The 18,587-nt window shown below is 41.9% G+C and overlaps 1 protein-coding gene across 1 annotated transcript in view; it reads left to right on the forward strand.

The window, feature by feature from the left end:
- STK4 (serine/threonine kinase 4) overlaps positions 1 to 14,955 on the forward strand; it is a 107,659-nt gene extending 92,704 nt beyond the window's left edge. Inside the window, 1 exon segment of the mRNA NM_001168677.1 lies at positions 10,020 to 14,955. Coding sequence (NP_001162148.1) covers positions 10,020 to 10,178 — 159 coding nt within the window. The 3' untranslated portion in view covers positions 10,179 to 14,955.
- The last annotated feature ends 3,632 nt before the right edge of the window (positions 14,956 to 18,587 follow it).

Here is an 18,587-nt window from a genome sequence, read left to right on the forward strand (position 1 = left end):
GCATCTATGTTCCTCGAGAAAAATGGCCTGAAGGGGTTGGTTTTTTTTTTTTTTTCTGTTGTTGTTGTTGTTGTATCTGTCAGGTTTTGGTGTCTGGATGATAGACGTAGATGGATGCCTCATAGAATAGATTAGGGAGGAGTCCCTCCTCCTCAATTTTTTGGAATAGTTTCAGTAGGATTGGTACCAACTCTTCCTTACACATCTGATGGAATTCTGCTGTGTATCCATCTGGTCCTGGTTCTACGTTTTGTAGCTTGTGTGTATAGAGGTGTTCGTAATAGGTTCTGGGAGTTTTTTGTATTTCTGTGGGGTCAGTGGTAATGTCCTCTTTGTCATTTCTGATTTTGTTTATTTGGATCTTCTCTCTTTTTTCATTAGTCTAGCTAGTGGTCCATCTATCTTATTATTTATTTATTTTTTCTTCAGAAAACCAATTGCTGGATTCAATGGTCTTTTACATGTTTTTTCACATCTCAGTTTCCTTCAGTTCACCTTTGATTTTGGTTATTTATTTTTGTTAGCTTTGGGGTTGGTTTGCCCTTCTTTCTCTATTTCCTCTAGTTTATATGAATAACCCTTATTTTACTTAATAATGGCCCCAAAGCATAAGAGTTGTGATGCTGGCAATTTGGATTTGCCAAAGAGAAACTGTAAAGTGCTTCCTTGTCTTACCGTGCCTAATTTAAAAATTAAACTTTATCATAGGTATATATGTATAGGAAAAAAATTGTGTACGTGTATATATATGTATACACACACACACATACACACATATATATACACACATATATCTGTACACACACACACACACATACAGATATCTAGCTAGATAGTACCAAAATACATACATCTGTGGTTTTGGACATCCACTGGAATGTATCCCTTGTGGATAGGGGGACTACTGCAATCACAAAAAACTAACAGTATGCAAGTACTTCTTATTTTATAAAATGTTATTTAAAGAAGAAAACTTGTTTTTTGTGTTTGCCATTTATTAAATCATATTCTTTATACATATGCATGTGTGCACACACAATATACTGAGTCTCCTCTCTAGGCTCTGTGGACAAAGTCTTTGGGTTATTTGAACCCAGTCTTCTAAGAGATCCATGTCAGAGGTCTTGTCATTACATCACCATGCCTACTTGAAGCCAGATTTCTTTGATTCACCCAGGCTTATGATCTGCATTTCATTCCAGTCTTCTTGGTAAATATTTTTTATGTATGTGGTCAAGTTTTCTTTGTTTGGAATTCTGATAATGAGAATTACAAGTGTTGATTAATTATAAACCTAAAATGAGATTGAGGTGATTGTTAACTCATCATGGTTTTGCTGCTTTCCCTCCTTATTGGAGAAGAATTAGGAAGACTTTATAGGGGACTGATGGAAGAATAATTTGCCATGACCATAATTTGAGTCAGAGAAAGTCTCTTACTAAAATTCCCATAAGGCTCATTTAAGGAGCAAGGTCTTTTGAAACGAATGGTGTGGTACTTACTTAATCGCAAAAGTTATGATTTGATTGTCATCTTCTTTGATTTTTCTGCTTGGCTTTCTGTCATCTGATGAGAGATTACTACATTACCTGAGAATCTCATCTTATTAGAGTCACCTCTCCCTAAACTAGAATCCATTCCTAAATAGTAACATTTTCACATCAAGAAAGAATTAGTATCCTCGGTACTAAATTAGTGCTCTAGATGCCTTTTGACTGCTTTTGCACATTTTTGTTGTTGTTGCACTTTTCCGGACTTTCTGGTGACTGGTGTTGAGGTATGGGATGGTATGTTGGTGGCTTCGTTCAACTTTTTAACTTCTATCAAGCTTCCCTATCATCTTGCTAAATTCCAAAGGTGTGTTCTTTCCTCATTCTTGGTCACAATAAAACATCACCTGAGACAGGATCAGCCTGACTCGCCCATCCGGAAGGGATAATCTGTTTGAGAAATCCTGTTTGTGACACTGGAGGAAGAATTGTGAGTGTTTATATATGATATATATGGAATTGAAGCTTGTCCTTAAAAGCTCTGGCAATTCTCTCTTTGATCACTTTTAGGGACAATAGACTTTTGAGGTGAGAGTTTGTAGTGGCAGAGGAATAGAACTTTGAAATAGGCCTAAACCCTGTACTTTGGATATGGGCCAGACCCATTTGTGTTCCCTGTGGGATTGGTTGACAAGGGAAGAGGAAGCTCTGCTATACATTCTCATGTGTTAAGTGTAGCTTAACTCTGCTGATTCAAGATGGGCTAATTGTCAGTGTAATTCCTATGAATTATCTCTGTGATGAAATATCAGCTGGAGCTTCTCAGTGGGTCTCTGGGCCAATTATGCAGCCGACTTTGAAAAATGGTATGATTCAGAATTTCAGAGTTGCTAAGGTGATTTGAGAAGAAATCAGTTCCCATCAGCCTTCATTATTCATAGTGATGCTGGGAATCAGGACTTTCCTGTGGTCTGGCCCGGAGGAAATAAACTGGATGAATATGATTTAGACTTTCTCATATAGAGTTCACTAGAGCTGCCTCTGTGTATGTGGTATGTGTCCTGTACCGTGTTGTGAGCTCATCTTAGAGCAACAGCAGCTATTATTTACAGTACATACTTCCTCCGTTTTCCAAAAAAGGATATAAGGTGGTAGCCCTCACTCACCCACTTTCTTTCTGGTGGATGCATGATATTATGTTATATACTTTATGAATACCTCCAAACCTCACAACTACCCTTGTAGAATAAATAATGTCCTCCATTGAAAAATGAGAAAATTGAGGCACATATTAGATGATTTATGCAAAGGCACCCAACTACCAAGGGCAGAACTCGTATGGAACCCGGTCCATCTGACTTAACACCAGTGCTCTTGCCCCTAACCTGAGCTGCTTCTCTGACAGGTATATTGCCCTTTATATTCATGTTGCCCAGCAGTGTTCCTGGCCTAGTGTAGCTGCCAGTGAAGTTGGTTGCTTTGATTTGAATCATATTCAGCACCTGGAGTCACTGCACCTTAGCAGCAGCACCATGTGTGTAGTAGGCACTTGGCATTTCTATGTGGACAAAAGCAGCACAGTAGACAGCATACCCATTTTTACAGATGAGAAAACGGAATCTCAGAGAGGACAAGTAACTTGCCTAAAGTCACCCATTACCACTAGTGGCATTTCTGAATGTGAGGGCCATCTGATGTATCTAATGTCAGCTAAATTCATAATTCTTCCAGTCTTCCACATTTTTCACCAACACACCCCCATTTCCAGAAACTCTTCAGGTTCCTTCCAATTGCTTGTTGTCTCTTCTAATTCCTTGTATTACTTCAGTTAAATTCTTTTCCCACTCTTATCCTCAGTGAACCTCATCTCTAAAAGGGGGATAATGATGATACCTACCTTACAGATGGATTAAATAAAATAGTGCAGATAAAATGCTGAGTTCAGCACCTAACAGATGCAAATGGTGAAGTAATTAACATACTTCTTCCGTATCTATGTGTAGAATCCAACAGTAAGACAGCATTTGTATCCTGCTAACAGAGTGAGGCTGAACTTTAAACTAAAAATATGTCTACTTTAAGATACAACACATTTCCAAAGATCACATATTTTAAGAGAAATCTCATCTGCACAAATGTTGTTGCTTTTACTTGTTCAGACATCCTTTGGCAGACATCAAACCTCATTACACTGGGTAAAGGTGATGGGAGGGAAGTCTAGGTGTTAGATAATAGTGAGTGAGTGAGTGCCCATAAGACATTAGTACTGTCAGGCTCAGAGCCCATCTCTTCCTTTACCCAAGCCTGATGTGTTGCTTAGCCTTATTATGGCAAGGAATTTCTAAATAACCATGATTAAGAGGCTTATTTTAGTTTTTTCTTCCACTGTGATCTCTCCCAGAAAGAGACTCAGAAATCCTTGTACTTGGTCTGATCTCTTCAGTAAAACCCACCTTCAGTGGCAAGTGTGTGGCTGTAGAGTTGGCCTTTACTTTGTCTTGTCCAGCGGGATCCTGTCTCTTATTCTTTTGATGATCTCATTCTTCCGAAGTGTATTTCTTATAACAGAAGTTCTTTTTGTTTGAATAAACAGTTTAAATGGACATGCCTTTAGAGATAACTGAGCCGGGACTGGAGCCCTGCTTCTTATCAGATAGTACAAAACACATTTTCATTAAGTGAACAGAGATTTCCTTTGATTTCAAAAGAATGTTGAGGGGAATTACTTTTAAGTTTAAAAGCTCCTTGAAGGCAGAACTCACTTCTCATTCTACACTGACTCTTCTCAGCACCCATCCAGAACCTTGCTGCACATGATGATGCCCTGTATAAGCTGGCTTCATTCATTTCAGTGGCTTTTGTTCTTATTTGACTAGAAATGAGGGATAATTTATTCATTTCTTCAACCAGTATTGTGTTTAGCATAGTAAACAAGACAAGGTCAATCCCTTACAAAACTTATATCCTATTAAGAGAGACAAGTAAAAGAAAATAAACAAAAATAATTACAAGGTGCATGATTGTTTTGAAGAAAACAAGAGGCTGAGATAGAGAATAGTGGAGAGGAGGCAGCCTTTCTAGATAAGATGGTCAGAAAAGGCTTGCCTGCATCTTCTGAGGAGTTGACATCTAAACTAAAACCTATAGGATAAGGAAGAACAGGGCCTGAACCATGCAGGCAGAAGATTCATTAACTCTGTAGGCCACTGAGGCTAGAAAAAGTATGGCCTGTTTGAGGATCTAAAATAAAGTGTAGCTGTAGGGTCCTGAGCAAAGGAGAGAGTAATAGGTTATAAAGTCGGAGGGGAGGCAGGGGCCAGCCATATGAGGCCCTTATAGCCACTGATGAGTTGGATTTTATTCTCAGTGCAATAGGAAAGAAACTTAAGGCTGATGTGATTAGATTCATTTCTGTATTTTTAATTATGTTTGTTGCTATGAGATGATGATAGCCTGGACCAAGGTAGATGGAGGTAGAAAAAAGTGGTTGGGTTTGAGTTATACCAATGTTTCGGGGACAAAATTGATAGGACTGCTAAAGGATTGGATGTCGGCAGGAGGCGGGGGTGAGGGAAAAGGAAGGATGGGGGATGATTTTGAGCAAATGGAAGGATGGTGATACCATTCCTGAGATGGGGAAGACTGGGGAGTAAGGAGACAAGATTTGGTGATGAGGAAGGGATGTGACTCAAGAGTTTTGCTTTGGATGTGTTAAGCTGCAGATTCTATTAGCGTGGTGGCTCACACCTGTAATCCCAGCACTTTGGGAGGCTGAGGTGGGCAGATCACCTGAGGTCAGGAGTTTGAGACCAGCCTGGCCAACATGGCGAAACCCTGTCGCTATTAAAAATATAAAAATTAGCCGGGCGCAGTGGCAGGCGCCTGTAATCCCAGCTACTTGGGAGGCTGAGGCAGGAGAATCACTTGAACCCAGGAGGCAGAGGTTGTAGTGAGCCAGGATCTTGCCACTGCACTCGCCTGGGGGACCCAGCCAGACTCCGTCTCAAAAAAAAAAAAAAAAAAAAAAAATCAGATCTCGTCAGACTTACTATCATTAGAATAGCATGGGAAAGACCTGACCACGCTGTTTAATTACCTCCCACTGGGTCCCTCCCATAACATGTTGGAATTGTGGGAGCTATAATTCAAGATGAGATTTGGGTGGGGACACAGCCAAACCATATCACAGATTTTCACGAGATAATCAGGGACTGAAATATCCAGTAGGAGCTGATCTGGGTGTGCGAGTATGGAGTATGGGTATCACAGAATAGAGAGGATATCCAAATCCTGTGCGATAGATGAGGTACTGAATGGTGATATTTCCCATGCCTAGTGAAAACAGCTCAAGCTGCTTGAGCTGTTTTTGGATTGGGGCTCAGGAATCTGTATTTTTAGCAAATGATTCTGATACAGGTGATCCATAGGTCATACACTGAGAAACATTGAGTCTGGAAAGACTTCTGGCTGGACTGAGAATTTGCTGCTTCAAGATTCTGGCGGTAGCCGAACTGTAGCACCACAGTTATTTTACTGCAAGATATCCATTTGAAATATATTTATGCCACCAAGGACCAGGGAGGTGAAATGCTACACTTGGCGCCATGAAACTATTGTCTGAGCTTGTTTTTTGGAAAAATCCATATCTGGATGATATGACTGAGTCATCAGCAGTGCCTGGCTGGCTGTGTTCTAATAGGTCAGATGTAACTTAAGCCCCAAAGTTCTTAGGACAGCCATAAATTAGTCTGAAGGTGGCTGAGATAAAGCAAGGGTACTTGTCGCCCCCAGATTAGAATCAAGGGCAACAAAGCTGCCTGGAAATCGGAAACCTAGGAGAAGCTTTAGACCAGAGACAGGCAGCAATACTTTCTGAGAATTTTACTAACAGAAAAATAAGGAAGATACAGAATCATGTTTATCAAACTTGAGGATTTATAAGAAATACCTGTATATTTTCGTTTATTTTTATTGTTATTTATTTATTTTTGAGACAAGGTCTTGCTCTGTTGCCCAGACTGGAGTGCAGTGGCTCAGTCACAGCTCACTGCAGCCTCGGAGTGGGCTCAAGCGATCCTCCCATCTCAGCCTCCTAAGTAGCTGGGACTATAAGTGTGCACCACCACACCTGGCTAATTTTTTTTTCCCCCATAGAGATGGGATCTCACTGTGTTGCCCAGGCTGGTCTGGAGTTCCTGGGCTCAAGCAGTCCTCCCACCTGAGTCTCCGAGAGTGCTGGGATTCAGGCATGAGCCACCATGCCTAGTGTGAATAGCTTCTTCAAAATGTAAAATCCTGTGCTTCCCCTCCCAGGGAGTCTGATTAAGTAGCTTTGGGTTGGGGCTCAGGAATCTGTATTTTTCGCAAGTGATTCTGATACAGGTGATCCATAGGTCATACACTGAGAAACATTGAGTCTGGAAAGACTTCTGAGATCATCTAGTTAGCCCTTTCTTAAAAATGGGGAAATTAAGGTCTAAGGAGGAGAAGGGGCCTGCCCAAAGTTGCAGAACAAGTTGCAAAGTCAGTGCAGCTCCACTAACTTACATTTCTTCATTTTGCAATTTACTCTTCATCCTAGTGGCTAGATGAAAAGCAAGTCTACCCTCCTAATTCCCAGCTCCCCTTCTTTCACACTATTTTTTATTTTCTTTTTTTCCAGAGCACCTTCTAATATGATAATAATTTACTAATTTACTGTGTTTATTGCTATTTTCCTTGCTTCACTAAAATGTAAGCTTCACAAGGGCTCTGATTTTTGTTTGTTCGTTTGTTTTCAGTAGAGTAACCTATGTGCCTCGAACAGCACCTGACCCATAGTAGGTGTTCAATGAGTATTTATAAATAGATGGGTGAAAAATATTTTGTTCAACTGTACGTAAGTTAACAGGTATTATGTACCAGCCCTTAGGCATTAGCACAGAATAGAGTAGAATATTTTCTTTTTCACGTTTGATTCTAGCTTGAAATACAGGTTACAGAAATAGCTTCTTTATGGAAGGTTAATTAGAGACCAATCATATATACAATAATAATATGAATAAGAATAGCAACAATAACAACAGTGATAACTTCCACTTATGGAATATTTATCTGCCCAACACATACCATATGAAGTTCTGAGCTAAGACCATCAGACCATTGTCTCATGTAAGTCTTAGTACAGCCCCAGGGTGGAGGAACGAACTAGTATTGTCTGTTTTCCAAAGGAGGAAACCGAGGCTCAGGACTTGAAATTACTGTTTAAGGTTACATAGCCAGTATAGATTTAGGACCTGTGATCCCAAAGATTACATTCTTAACTACCAGTTACATTCAGTAGTAGGCTTGGGGAATTCTCTCTTTGCAGAAGGAATTGAAAATGCCAAAGACTAGGCAAGCATTGCTATTCGGGGTGTCCTTGGGCCAAGAACACCAACCTCTAAGGTAGTATAAAACCACAGGCTGGAAAGATGCATTTTTTTTTTCAGCCCAACTTTCCAGCATTTACCCACACTCTCAAGTCTTCCATACTCACATTACAAGGAACCTTTCGTCTTGAACTATTAGGGTTTTCTCACTTCTCAGACACCCTCCCTGAAGCAGGCCAAGGAAAATTCCTGTGGTGACAGGCCATTTCTAGGGAGGCCACTGTAGCACTTCACACTTGCTCTCACTCCACCCACTCAAGGAAGGGTAGACAGACAGAGGGCCCTTCAGCCAGCTCCTATACTACTTTCCTGTGGAGACCTTAGGAAGGGGCCAAGGATCATGATTTTCTAAATGTGGGCACAACAGACCTCTTGTAACACTTTGAGTTCTTGAAACACTGTACCTATTAAACTGGTTGTGAGCACACAAAATAAAGTATCACCACCCACTGTGGATAATGTCAGCATTCATTCCCACCCCTGACAGCCAAGACTGGCCCGGCTTGGAATCATTGAACACTCCACACACATGGCAGCAGAGCCCCTTGCCCCACAGCTGCAGACACAGGTTGAACACTGGTGCACCCATGGGCTTTTATGAAGAGAGAGGCTTATAACACCCATTGCTGTCTTTACACACACAGTTTACCAGGTACTGTGCTGAGAACTTTACAGCCGTGATTTCTTTTAATTCTTATAATACATGTGATGAGGCACTGCTGTCCCACTTCTGTAGATGGGGAAGGCCTGGAGAGATTGGCAACTTGACAGAGTCTCATGGCATCTGCAATAGGCAGAACCACGTTTTAAACAAAGGTTGAGTTAGTTCTAAAGCCTGTGCTTTGCTAGTCCGCTCTTCTGCAACACTAGTTAAGAGCATGGGCTCTAGAGCCATGCTGCCTGGATTTGAGTCTTTATTTTTTTTTTTTATTGAGACGGAGTCTCGCTCTGTCGCCCAGGCTGGAGTGTAGTGGCCGGATCTCAGCTCACTGCAAGCTCCGCTTCCCAGGTTTATGCCATTCTCCTGCCTCAGCCTCCCGAGTAGCTGGGACTATAGGCACTCGCCACCTCGCCCGGCTAGTTTTTTGTATTTTTTTAGTAGAGACGGGGTTTCACCATGTTAGCCAGGATGGTCTCGATCTCCTGACCTCGTGATCCGCTCGTCTCGGCCTCCCAAAGTGCTGGGATTACAGGCTTGAGCCACCATGCCCGGCCAGATTTGAGTCTTGACTCTGCCATTTACTAGTTGGGAGACATTGGGCAGGTTACTTAGCTACCCTCCTCCTTGGGCTGTTCATCTGTAACATTTGGATAATAATGTCCTCGTAGCATGGGTTGCTGTGAGGATTAAAAGAATCCATATATGTAAAGCACTCAGTGTCTGGTGCATACAAAGCACTAAATGCCAGCCATTATTATTAATTTATGTATCAACTCCTTTTTTCCCTCTGGATGATAGAAATTAATCTCAGAAGTTTGAGGTTTTTCCAATTACCCACCCTTACCGCCAACCCCTGTCCAAGGGTTGCGTCTGTATTCCCAAGGGGCTTAGAGTGTTACCTGGCATATAGTAGCCTCAAGTAAATGCTGGTGATGATAATAGGGCAGTGCCAAGACATTGGGTGTGTGGGAAGGCAAGGTTAGGGGATGGCATCTGCGCCTCGTCAGCATCTATCTTCCATGGTGTATCCTGAAAGTGGGAAAGGCGCTGTCCAGATAGATGCTCATCTTGTGGACAGAACAAAAACGGGGAGGCAACCATTATTTCACATACAGCAAGTTACCGTTAATGCCCTAACAGTGAATCTATATTTAATTAATTTAAAAGATAGGGGAGGTAAGAGTATTTATTCACTAAGTTCTTGGTCAAGGCACATTAAATCAAAGTGGTTAGCACTTAGAACTCTCCCGGGGATACATTATCTCAGACAAGCTTCAAGGTATGCCTTTCTTTGGAATGAATTGTCACTTTCCAACCACCACCACCCAACCTGTGATCTGACCACAGTGTCTTCCTCCTGTCTCCCTTCCCTCTGGGTGCCTGGGAAGGCTGGGCTTCTCCACTGTTCTGCCACCGACGTAAGCTTTGTCGTGACGATACTTTCCACTTCTCTTCTAGCTTAAGAGTTGGACAGTGGAGGACCTTCAGAAGAGGCTCTTGGCCCTGGACCCCATGATGGAGCAGGAGATTGAAGAGATCCGGCAGAAGTACCAGTCCAAGCGGCAGCCCATCCTGGATGCCATTGAGGCTAAGAAGAGACGGCAACAAAACTTTTGAGCAAGGCCAGGCTGTGAGGGCCCCAGCTCCACCCAGGCTTTGGGTGAATTCTGGATGGCTTGCCTCACATCTGTTAGCCAGCACTTCTACTCTGTCGTCTCTCCACAGCACCTTTGTGAACTCAGGAATGTGCGCCAGTGGGAAGGGCTCTCTTGACAGCCAGCGTGCCATCTTGATGTGTGTATGTACATTGGTCAGGTATATTATTTCAAAGGATTTATATTGGCGCTTTTAACTCAGAGTTTCAAACCCCAGGAACAGAGACTCCTAGTTGAGTGATAGCTGGGAAAGTTTTACATCGTCTGTTTGTTTTTCTTCTCCCAATAGCTTTCAATTGTTCTTTCTGGAAGACTTTTAAAATATATATAAATATGCATATATATATAAATTATAAATAGATTCCCCACTCAGTGTGGTGGCATCTCTGTACAGGTACAGTTTTAAACAGTTTGCCTCTTCTGTAAGATTATGGTACTGTGGAACATGAGGGCAGAGGACACCGGGAGGTTGTTAGGGGGTCACTGAATCCCAGGAGCCAACCTCCCCCTTTGCAGGGCTGCATTTAAAAATTAGGTTTGGGACAGTTCTTTTACCATGGTTTCAGCCTTGTGTGGTCATCACTGGCTTCTGGAACTGCTGGTGATGTCCAAGGGAAAGCTTTGAGAGTTTGTGTTTACTCTTTGAGTCCCAGGAGAAGCCTGGTACCCTCTTTGCAAATTGGCCTTTGCTCTTTCAATGCCTTTCATCCATCTCCACTCTCTCAACTGCCTAAAGTCACAGCACAGATACTGCCCAGTGCCTTAAGAGGAGACATGATCCACTGAGGGGATAGGTCTACCAGGAACTCTCAGCAAACACAGGGCTGTGTTCAGTCCATAAAGGAAAAGCATTTTCAAAGCTCTCATTGTTCATGTAAAAATCATACACGTGGCATTTTGCTCCACATTCCTTACACACAGGGGTAGAGAGGATTGCTTTTGTGACCCACATTCAAATATGTGACTGTTTTCTTTTCTCTTTCACTGCTAAGCAGCCTGGAAAGGATAAATGAGTATTAGACTAAGATTTGTTCTCCAGGAGGCTCAACCTGAACTGAACACACAGAATGTCAGAGCTGGAAGGGACTATAGAGATCATCTGGTCTGACCCTCTTGTATGGATGATTAGAAAACTGAGGTGTAGAGGGGAATGGCCAAAATCACAAAGCAAGTTAGCACAAGAGCTCGGACTAGAATTCAGGGTCCTCACTCCCAGGCCACCGAACCATGCAGCCCCTTCTTTGGGGGAAGAGACCTGTGTCAGTCTTGGTTAATTATTCCAGGGAACCTTGCTAACAGAAACTTGCTCTTGCCTTGTCTCTTCAGTAGGTATGACCTGGCTATAAAAAGATTGCCTAGACGAGCCAGATCATTCAGTTTCAGCAAGTCCTTGAGCTCCGCAACATCTGCCAGATATAGCAGACAAGCACCCATGGAGGCAGGTTTCGGGCCTGAAGCAAATCAGAGGGCTTTGCAAAAGACAGCATAGAGCCATCTTCCTGCAACTTTACCTCTTTCCCTCAGATGGGGAGCCATGACTGGCTTGCACCTCAGGATACTGTAATTTGACTCCATAATTGCTTTTGCTCCTGAAACCTGGGAATCAATGGAAAGGCAGGGAATGTGCCTCTTCTGTGGCCAGATTCTGTTATTTGCAATTAAAGCAAGTTTTTAAAAAATGCAAGAGGCAGTTGTTAGTCTTCAGGGTTTGGCCACTGAAATAGCTATGTGGCAGATACTGAAAACAGAGGACAATTTGAGGATCTTGCTGGAATAATAAATGGCAGCTACCATTTGTTGAGCACATATTATTATATCAGGCACTGAGCTGGGTAGGCTCTAAACTTCACAATAACCCTATGACTTAACTACTTTATCTCCATTTTGTAGATGAAGAAATAAGTTCAGAGAGTGATTCCTTCCCAAGGTCATGCAGCTAGTAAATGGCAGAATCAGGACTCATAGCATCACTATAGAGGATCAATATTTACACAAAAAAGGAGAGTCACAAGCCTATTTAAAATAAAGTGACCACCTTTTCTTGCATAGACTAACTGGCATTTTTAGGTTGGAAAGACAGCTGAATTAGTTAAGTCTGATTGCCAAGTAAGTCTTAAAACCAAAGCATCCACGATGCATACCCCTGCACCATTTGCTGTGCGAATTAATAGTTCTGTCTCTCTCTCTCTCTTTTCTCTTTTTATTTTTTGAGACGGATTTTCGCTCTTGTCGCCCAGGCTGGAGTACAATGGCACGATCTCGGCTCCCTGCAACCTCCACCTCCTGGGTTCAAGTGATTCTCCTGCCTCAGCCTCCTGAGTAGCTGGGATTACAGCATTTGTCACCATGCCTACATTTTTTTTTTTGTATTTGTAGTAGAGATGGGGTTTCACCATGTCAGTCAGGCTGGTCTTGAACTCCTGACCTCAGGTAATCCACCCGCCTCGGCCTCCCACAGTGCTGGGATTATAGGCATGAGCCACCGCTCCTGGCCTCTCTTTCTTTTTTAAACAAATAACTTTGCACTTGGCCAGACAGGAGGAGAAAGCCCATTTTCTCCCTTCCTAAGCTAGATCCAAATAAAATAAAGTTCAGTTTCCCCATAACCATTCTTGGGTCATGAACTTTGATCTGGAGTTTGTTTTGTTTCAGGCATGTGTGCACCCAGCTTGCTGATCCAACAAAGTCTATTGCTTACCAGCTTGATGGAGCCTTTTGGCCAGAAGTCAATTTGTTTTGGATCAGAGAAATTTCCTGACAAGGTGTATTTGTTTTCTAGTGACAGAAAGGCAAAGGAGCAAGTCCTAGTTTTTTGTTGTTGTTGTTGAATACTAAATTAAGATATATCAGCTTGCTTTCATTGAGCCTTGGGCTTCAGTCATTGCTTGAGCATTTGCAACTCGAGCTTCCAGGGAAATTTGAGGTCCTCGCTTGTTCTCTGCTTTCAAGAACAATGACCTGATTCTGTCTTTAAAAAAAAAAAAAAAATCTCTGAATCCTTTTTTTTTTGAGATGGAGTCTTGCTCTGTCGCCCAGGCTAGAGTGCAGTGGCGCCATCTCAGCTCACTGCAACCTCCATCTCCCGGGTTCAAGCGATTCTCCTGCCTCAGCCTCCCAAGTAGCTGGGACTACAGGCGCTGCTCCACCATGCCTGGCTACTTTTTGTATTTTTAGTAGAGATGGGGTTTCACCATATTAGCCAGGTGGGTCGTGAACTCTTGACCTTGTGATCCACCTGCCTTGGCCTCCCAAAGTGCTGGGATTATAGGCGTGAACCACCGTGCCTGGCCAAAAATCTCAGAATTCTTTAAGAATATTTTAATTGCTCCATCAGTAATTTTGAAGTAGAAATTTTGAATTTCCTTTTTTTTTTTCTTTTTTGTCCTTTTCCCCTAGCCACCAATTGGATGGATGAATGTTTGATGGGGAAGAGGAAGGGTGAGAGGATGCATGGATGAGTGGATGAGTGGATCGATAGACGTATTGATAAATAGAACCAGTCATCTGAAGCAACTTGAGAATTGTAGCCTTAACTCCTTGAGACTATAGATTTCGATCTAGGAAACATTTAGCACCTGCCAGATGCCAGAAATTTATACCATTTAAAACTCAGTAAGTCTTTTCAATATCAGGAATGAGAGAAGTGACATCATGATACATCCTATGGGTATTAAAAAGCCAACAGAATATTATGAATAATTTTTTGCTAATAAATTTAACAACTTCAACAAAATAGACAAATTCCTTGAAAAATAAAAAGTACCAAAATTCATTCAAGAAGAAATAGATACCAGCCTGAGCAACATAGCGAAATCCCATCTCTACAAAAAAAAATTAGTTGGGCATGGTGGCACACACCTGTAGTCCCAGCTGGTCAGGAGGCTGAGGTGGAAGGATCACCTGAGCCCAGGGAGGTCAAGGCTGCAGTGAGCCACGGTCTCACCACTGCACTCCAGCCTGCATGACAGAATGAGGCCCTGTCTCAAAAAAAAAAAGAAGAAGTAGATAATCTGAATAGCCCTATATCTATAGAAACTTAATAGTACTGGGAAATATAGGTATTATTATCCTCATTTTACAGATGTGAAAATTGAGGCTTGGAGATGTAAAGTCTATTGCTCAAGGTCATGTGGCTAGAATATGGCTGAGCCAGGATTCAAATCCAGGTCTTCTGATTCTTATTCCAGTGTCCTTTCTAGCATACCATATTGCCTCTAAAGATTGCAGCTCCTCATTTACTAGAAATTTGTTCCTGCCCAATCTACATCTCCACCTCACCCCATCTTTTCTTAAGCACTATGTTTATGTTTTCATCAGTATTATATTCATTGTCTTTGGAATACATGTTCTTGTTTGTGTTTGGAAAAAAAATCTCTTTTACCAGCTTGCACTCGGACCAACTTGGAAAAAAAAAAAAAAAAGCTTAAATGCTGTTGCTATGTACAGTTTAAAAATGTGAAGTTTGTAGCTTTAACTTTTTGTAAGAAAATCTAATAACACTGGCTTAAGTGCTGACTTGAAATGCTATTTTGTAAGGTTTGGATGTAAGTAATCAATTGAGGTCAGCAATTTGTATAAGTATGAGACATAGCTTCCTCCATTGTCCCCACTCCTTTTTTTTTTTTTTTTTTTTTTATGTTTGAAATGCTTCCTGTGTTTTTATGTTAGAATTGTTCTCCTTCCTTTCTTCTTCCTATACCTCATCACCTTTGTTTTAAATAAACTGTTCTTTGGACCACAAACCCTTATTAATGAGAACCTCCATATATGGCCTGAATAATGGTGCTGTGAACAATCTTTGTGACATCGACTCTGTGGTGTGTTTATTCTAAGATCCAAAGCTGGGGAGAGAGGTAGGTAAACTTTTGTTGGGCTTCTGCTGTGTGTCAGGGTACTGAGCTAATTGTCAGGAATATAAAGATGAACCAGACACAGTTCTTGCAGAGCATCTGGGGAGTTAACCAAGCACAAAAACACACAACATTGAACATACCATGGTAGAGGAAGTTACAGGGCCTGTGGATGCACAGAAGAGGGAGTGACGGTTCTGTGGGGATGTCCAAGGAAACTCTTCTAGAGGAGACAATATACCTTGAAACTTTAAAAATGAAGAAGAGATGGCTAGGTTAATAAAGAGTAGGAAGTGAAGGGGAGAAGGCATCCTGGACAGAAGAACCCGCCTGTATAAAGCCTCTAGTGTGAGATGTCGATCACCTTGGAATCCTTCATTCCCACCTGCTGCTGCATGAAGCCAGGCCAGATGTGGCCCAGCATTCAGAGGTGGAGCAGCAGGTTCCTGTCCTGTTATGGCCCATTCTTATCCAGGAATAGTTCTCCAGCCTGACCCTGGGTTTTTTTTCAGTCTTAAAATTTGACCCCAGAGCAGAGGGGGAATAGAGTTATATTGAAAAGTAAGTGTAGTTCTCTTGAGTCAAATTGCTATACAGTATTTAATAGAATAGTTCCACAGTCTGTGTGAATAACTGTCATGTTATTCTGTGGGCCTTTCTTGGAGTGGGGTGATAAGTGTGTTCATCGTTCCCTAATTTACTCACTTCACTCCTTGAAATATTTAGTGTACCTTCCTTCCTGTGGTCAGGGTTGATGACAGATATTCCTTATTGGTCACACTGAGAACCTGTGGCCAGATGAAAGAAAGAAGGAGGGATGAAATAAGTTTATATTTATTAAGCACTTATTATCTGCCAGGCACAATGCAGAGCCATTTAGATGACTTATTTGTTTTCTCACACACACTCTTAGGTACATGATAGGGTACCCTTTCTATAGACAGACGGACTTTTACAGTGTGCAGTACTGCCCACCAGGGAGTGTTTTGGAAATGTAGGAGAGTTTCTTTGTGGTGACAGCAATTGAGGAGCCCTACCAGCATTTAATGGTCAGGGGCAGGTTTGCTAGATGCTCTGCAATGCATTCTGGGACAGTCCTGCATAACAAACATCTGTCCAGTGTCCAGCACAACATTCAGATGTTCCACTGATTATTAATTTTGGTGAAAATTTTGTTTATACACATGTGATACTAAACCAAAGTTTATTTACATGTAAACACAAAGTACTTTTTATATGGTTTTACTGTGTTTTTTTTTTTTTTTTTTTTTTTTAAGAATGAACTGTGAAGAATGGAGAGTCACTTGTTTTGTTTGGACCTTTACTAAGAGTTGTTCTCCATTTCAGAAAACCACGTCGTCAATGGCAGTGATGATTGTGATTTTTGAGTCACTTGTTCAAGATTAGTTTAGATCTGTAGCTGTTGTTTTCACAGAAATTCTATATAACATGTAAACACATGGTAATTTCAGAGAATGATAAAGTACATTAAAAAGAAAAGAACAGGGTAATGGGATTGAGAGTAACGTGTGCATGTGTATGTGTGTGCGTGTGTGTGTGTATGTGTAGGGAGAGATGGCTTTATATAGAATAACGCTTCTGGAGAAACGATGTTTATTTTATTATTATTATTATTATTATTTGGAGACAGAGTCTTGCTCTGTCGCCCAGGCTGGAGTGCAGTGGCGTGATCTCGGCTCATTGCAAGCTCCACCTCCTGGGTTCACGCCATTTTCCTGCCTCAGCCTCCCGAGTAGCTGGGTTTACAGGCGTCCGCCACCACGCCCAGCTAATTCTTTGTATTTTTAGTAGAGACGGGGTTTCACCGTGTTAGCCAGGATGGTCTCGATCTCCTGACCTCGTGATCTGCCCACCTCGGCCTCTGAAAGTGCTGGAATTACGGGCGTGAGCCACCGTGCCCGGCCGAGATACAATGTTTGTAATGAGACCTGCATGACAAGAAGGAGCCAGCCAGGCTGAGGGAACAGCAAGAACAAAGACCCTGAGATAAGAACAAAAGTTTGGCTTGTTGGAAGAATGGAAGGATTCTTCTCTGGCTGGAACAGCGTGTACAAGGTGGGTGAAGGCAAGAATGTTCAGGGCCTTATGGTCCATGGGAAGGGGTTTGGGTGTTACTGCTGATGAGATGGAGAGCCGTCAAAGGGTTTTAAGCAAGGAACTGGCATGATTTATGCATTTTGAAACTATGCCTTCACGAAATAGTGCTCAACTTCAGTCATCAGGAAAATACAGCCAGCCCTCCGTATCCATAGATTCTACATCAACCAATCACAGATCAAAAATATTAGGAAAAGAAAAATGGCCCAGCACAGTGGCTCACGCCTGTAATCCCAACACTTTGGGAGGCTGAGACTGCTGGATCATTTGATGTCAGGAGTTCAAGGCCAGCTTGACCAACATGGTGAGACCCTGTTTCTACTAAAAATACAAAAATTAGCTGGGTATGGTGGCGTGCCTGTAATCCCAGCTACTTGGGAGGCTGAGGCAGGAGAATTGCTTGAACCCGGGAGGCGGAGGTTGCAGTGAGCCGAGATTGCGCCACTGCACTCCAGCCTGGGTGACAGAGCAAGACTCCGTCTCAAAAAAAAAAATTGTATCTGTTTTTCTTCTTATTATTCCTTAAACAATACAGGATAACAGTAATTTGCATAGCATTTACATTATGTATTTTGCATAACATTGTATTAGGTATTATAAACTAGAAATGATTTAAATTATACAGTAGCATGTACGTAGGTTATATGGAAATACTAGGACATTTCATATCAAGGACTTAGGCATCTGCATGCAGATTTTGGTATCCATCAGAGTTCCTGGAACCAATTCACCACAGATACCAAGGGACAACTATACAGATTAAAACCTTAATGCATTACTACCATGTACCCATGATAATAACTAAAATGGAAGAAATAGAAATGCCAGGTACTGGTGAGGATGTGGAGCAACTGGAACTCTTGAGTACTGGTGAATATACCCGTGACCTAGCAATTCCTTCCCTAGGTATTTTCTCACCAGAAATGTATGCGTTTTTACCACAAGACATGTACTAGAATATTCATAATGGCATTTATAATTTTGCCATACCGGAAACCATCCGGATGCCCAGTGGCAGCATAAATAAATTACATAGATTTGCATAGTGGAATACTATACAATAATGAGAATGAGCTACCTATAGCTACTGTGGAAATAAGCAAAAAGGTATTGTGAGCTTGCTACAGCAAAGAAGTCAGCCACTGTTACCTGCATTTTGGCAGAAACTCAAAGGCATACAAAGGAATGGGAAAGCTCTATAGTAGAAAAAAAAGGAAGGCTTCAGGGATGCCCTGTTGGAAGCTGTTGGCATGGGAAAGCTGTACGAGGGCTAAATAGAAGCAGGACATCCTATGTGATTGATTTAGGGGTGCATATTTGGTTTCTCTGTTTGATCCTAAGTTGGAAGTGGGGACAAAAATTGGGGAAGCTGTCAGTTATTAATCAAGTCCTGACCATTTTGA

This window comes from Macaca mulatta, chromosome 10 (assembly GCF_049350105.2).
Source record: "Macaca mulatta isolate MMU2019108-1 chromosome 10, T2T-MMU8v2.0, whole genome shotgun sequence".
NCBI lineage: Eukaryota > Metazoa > Chordata > Mammalia > Primates > Cercopithecidae > Macaca > Macaca mulatta.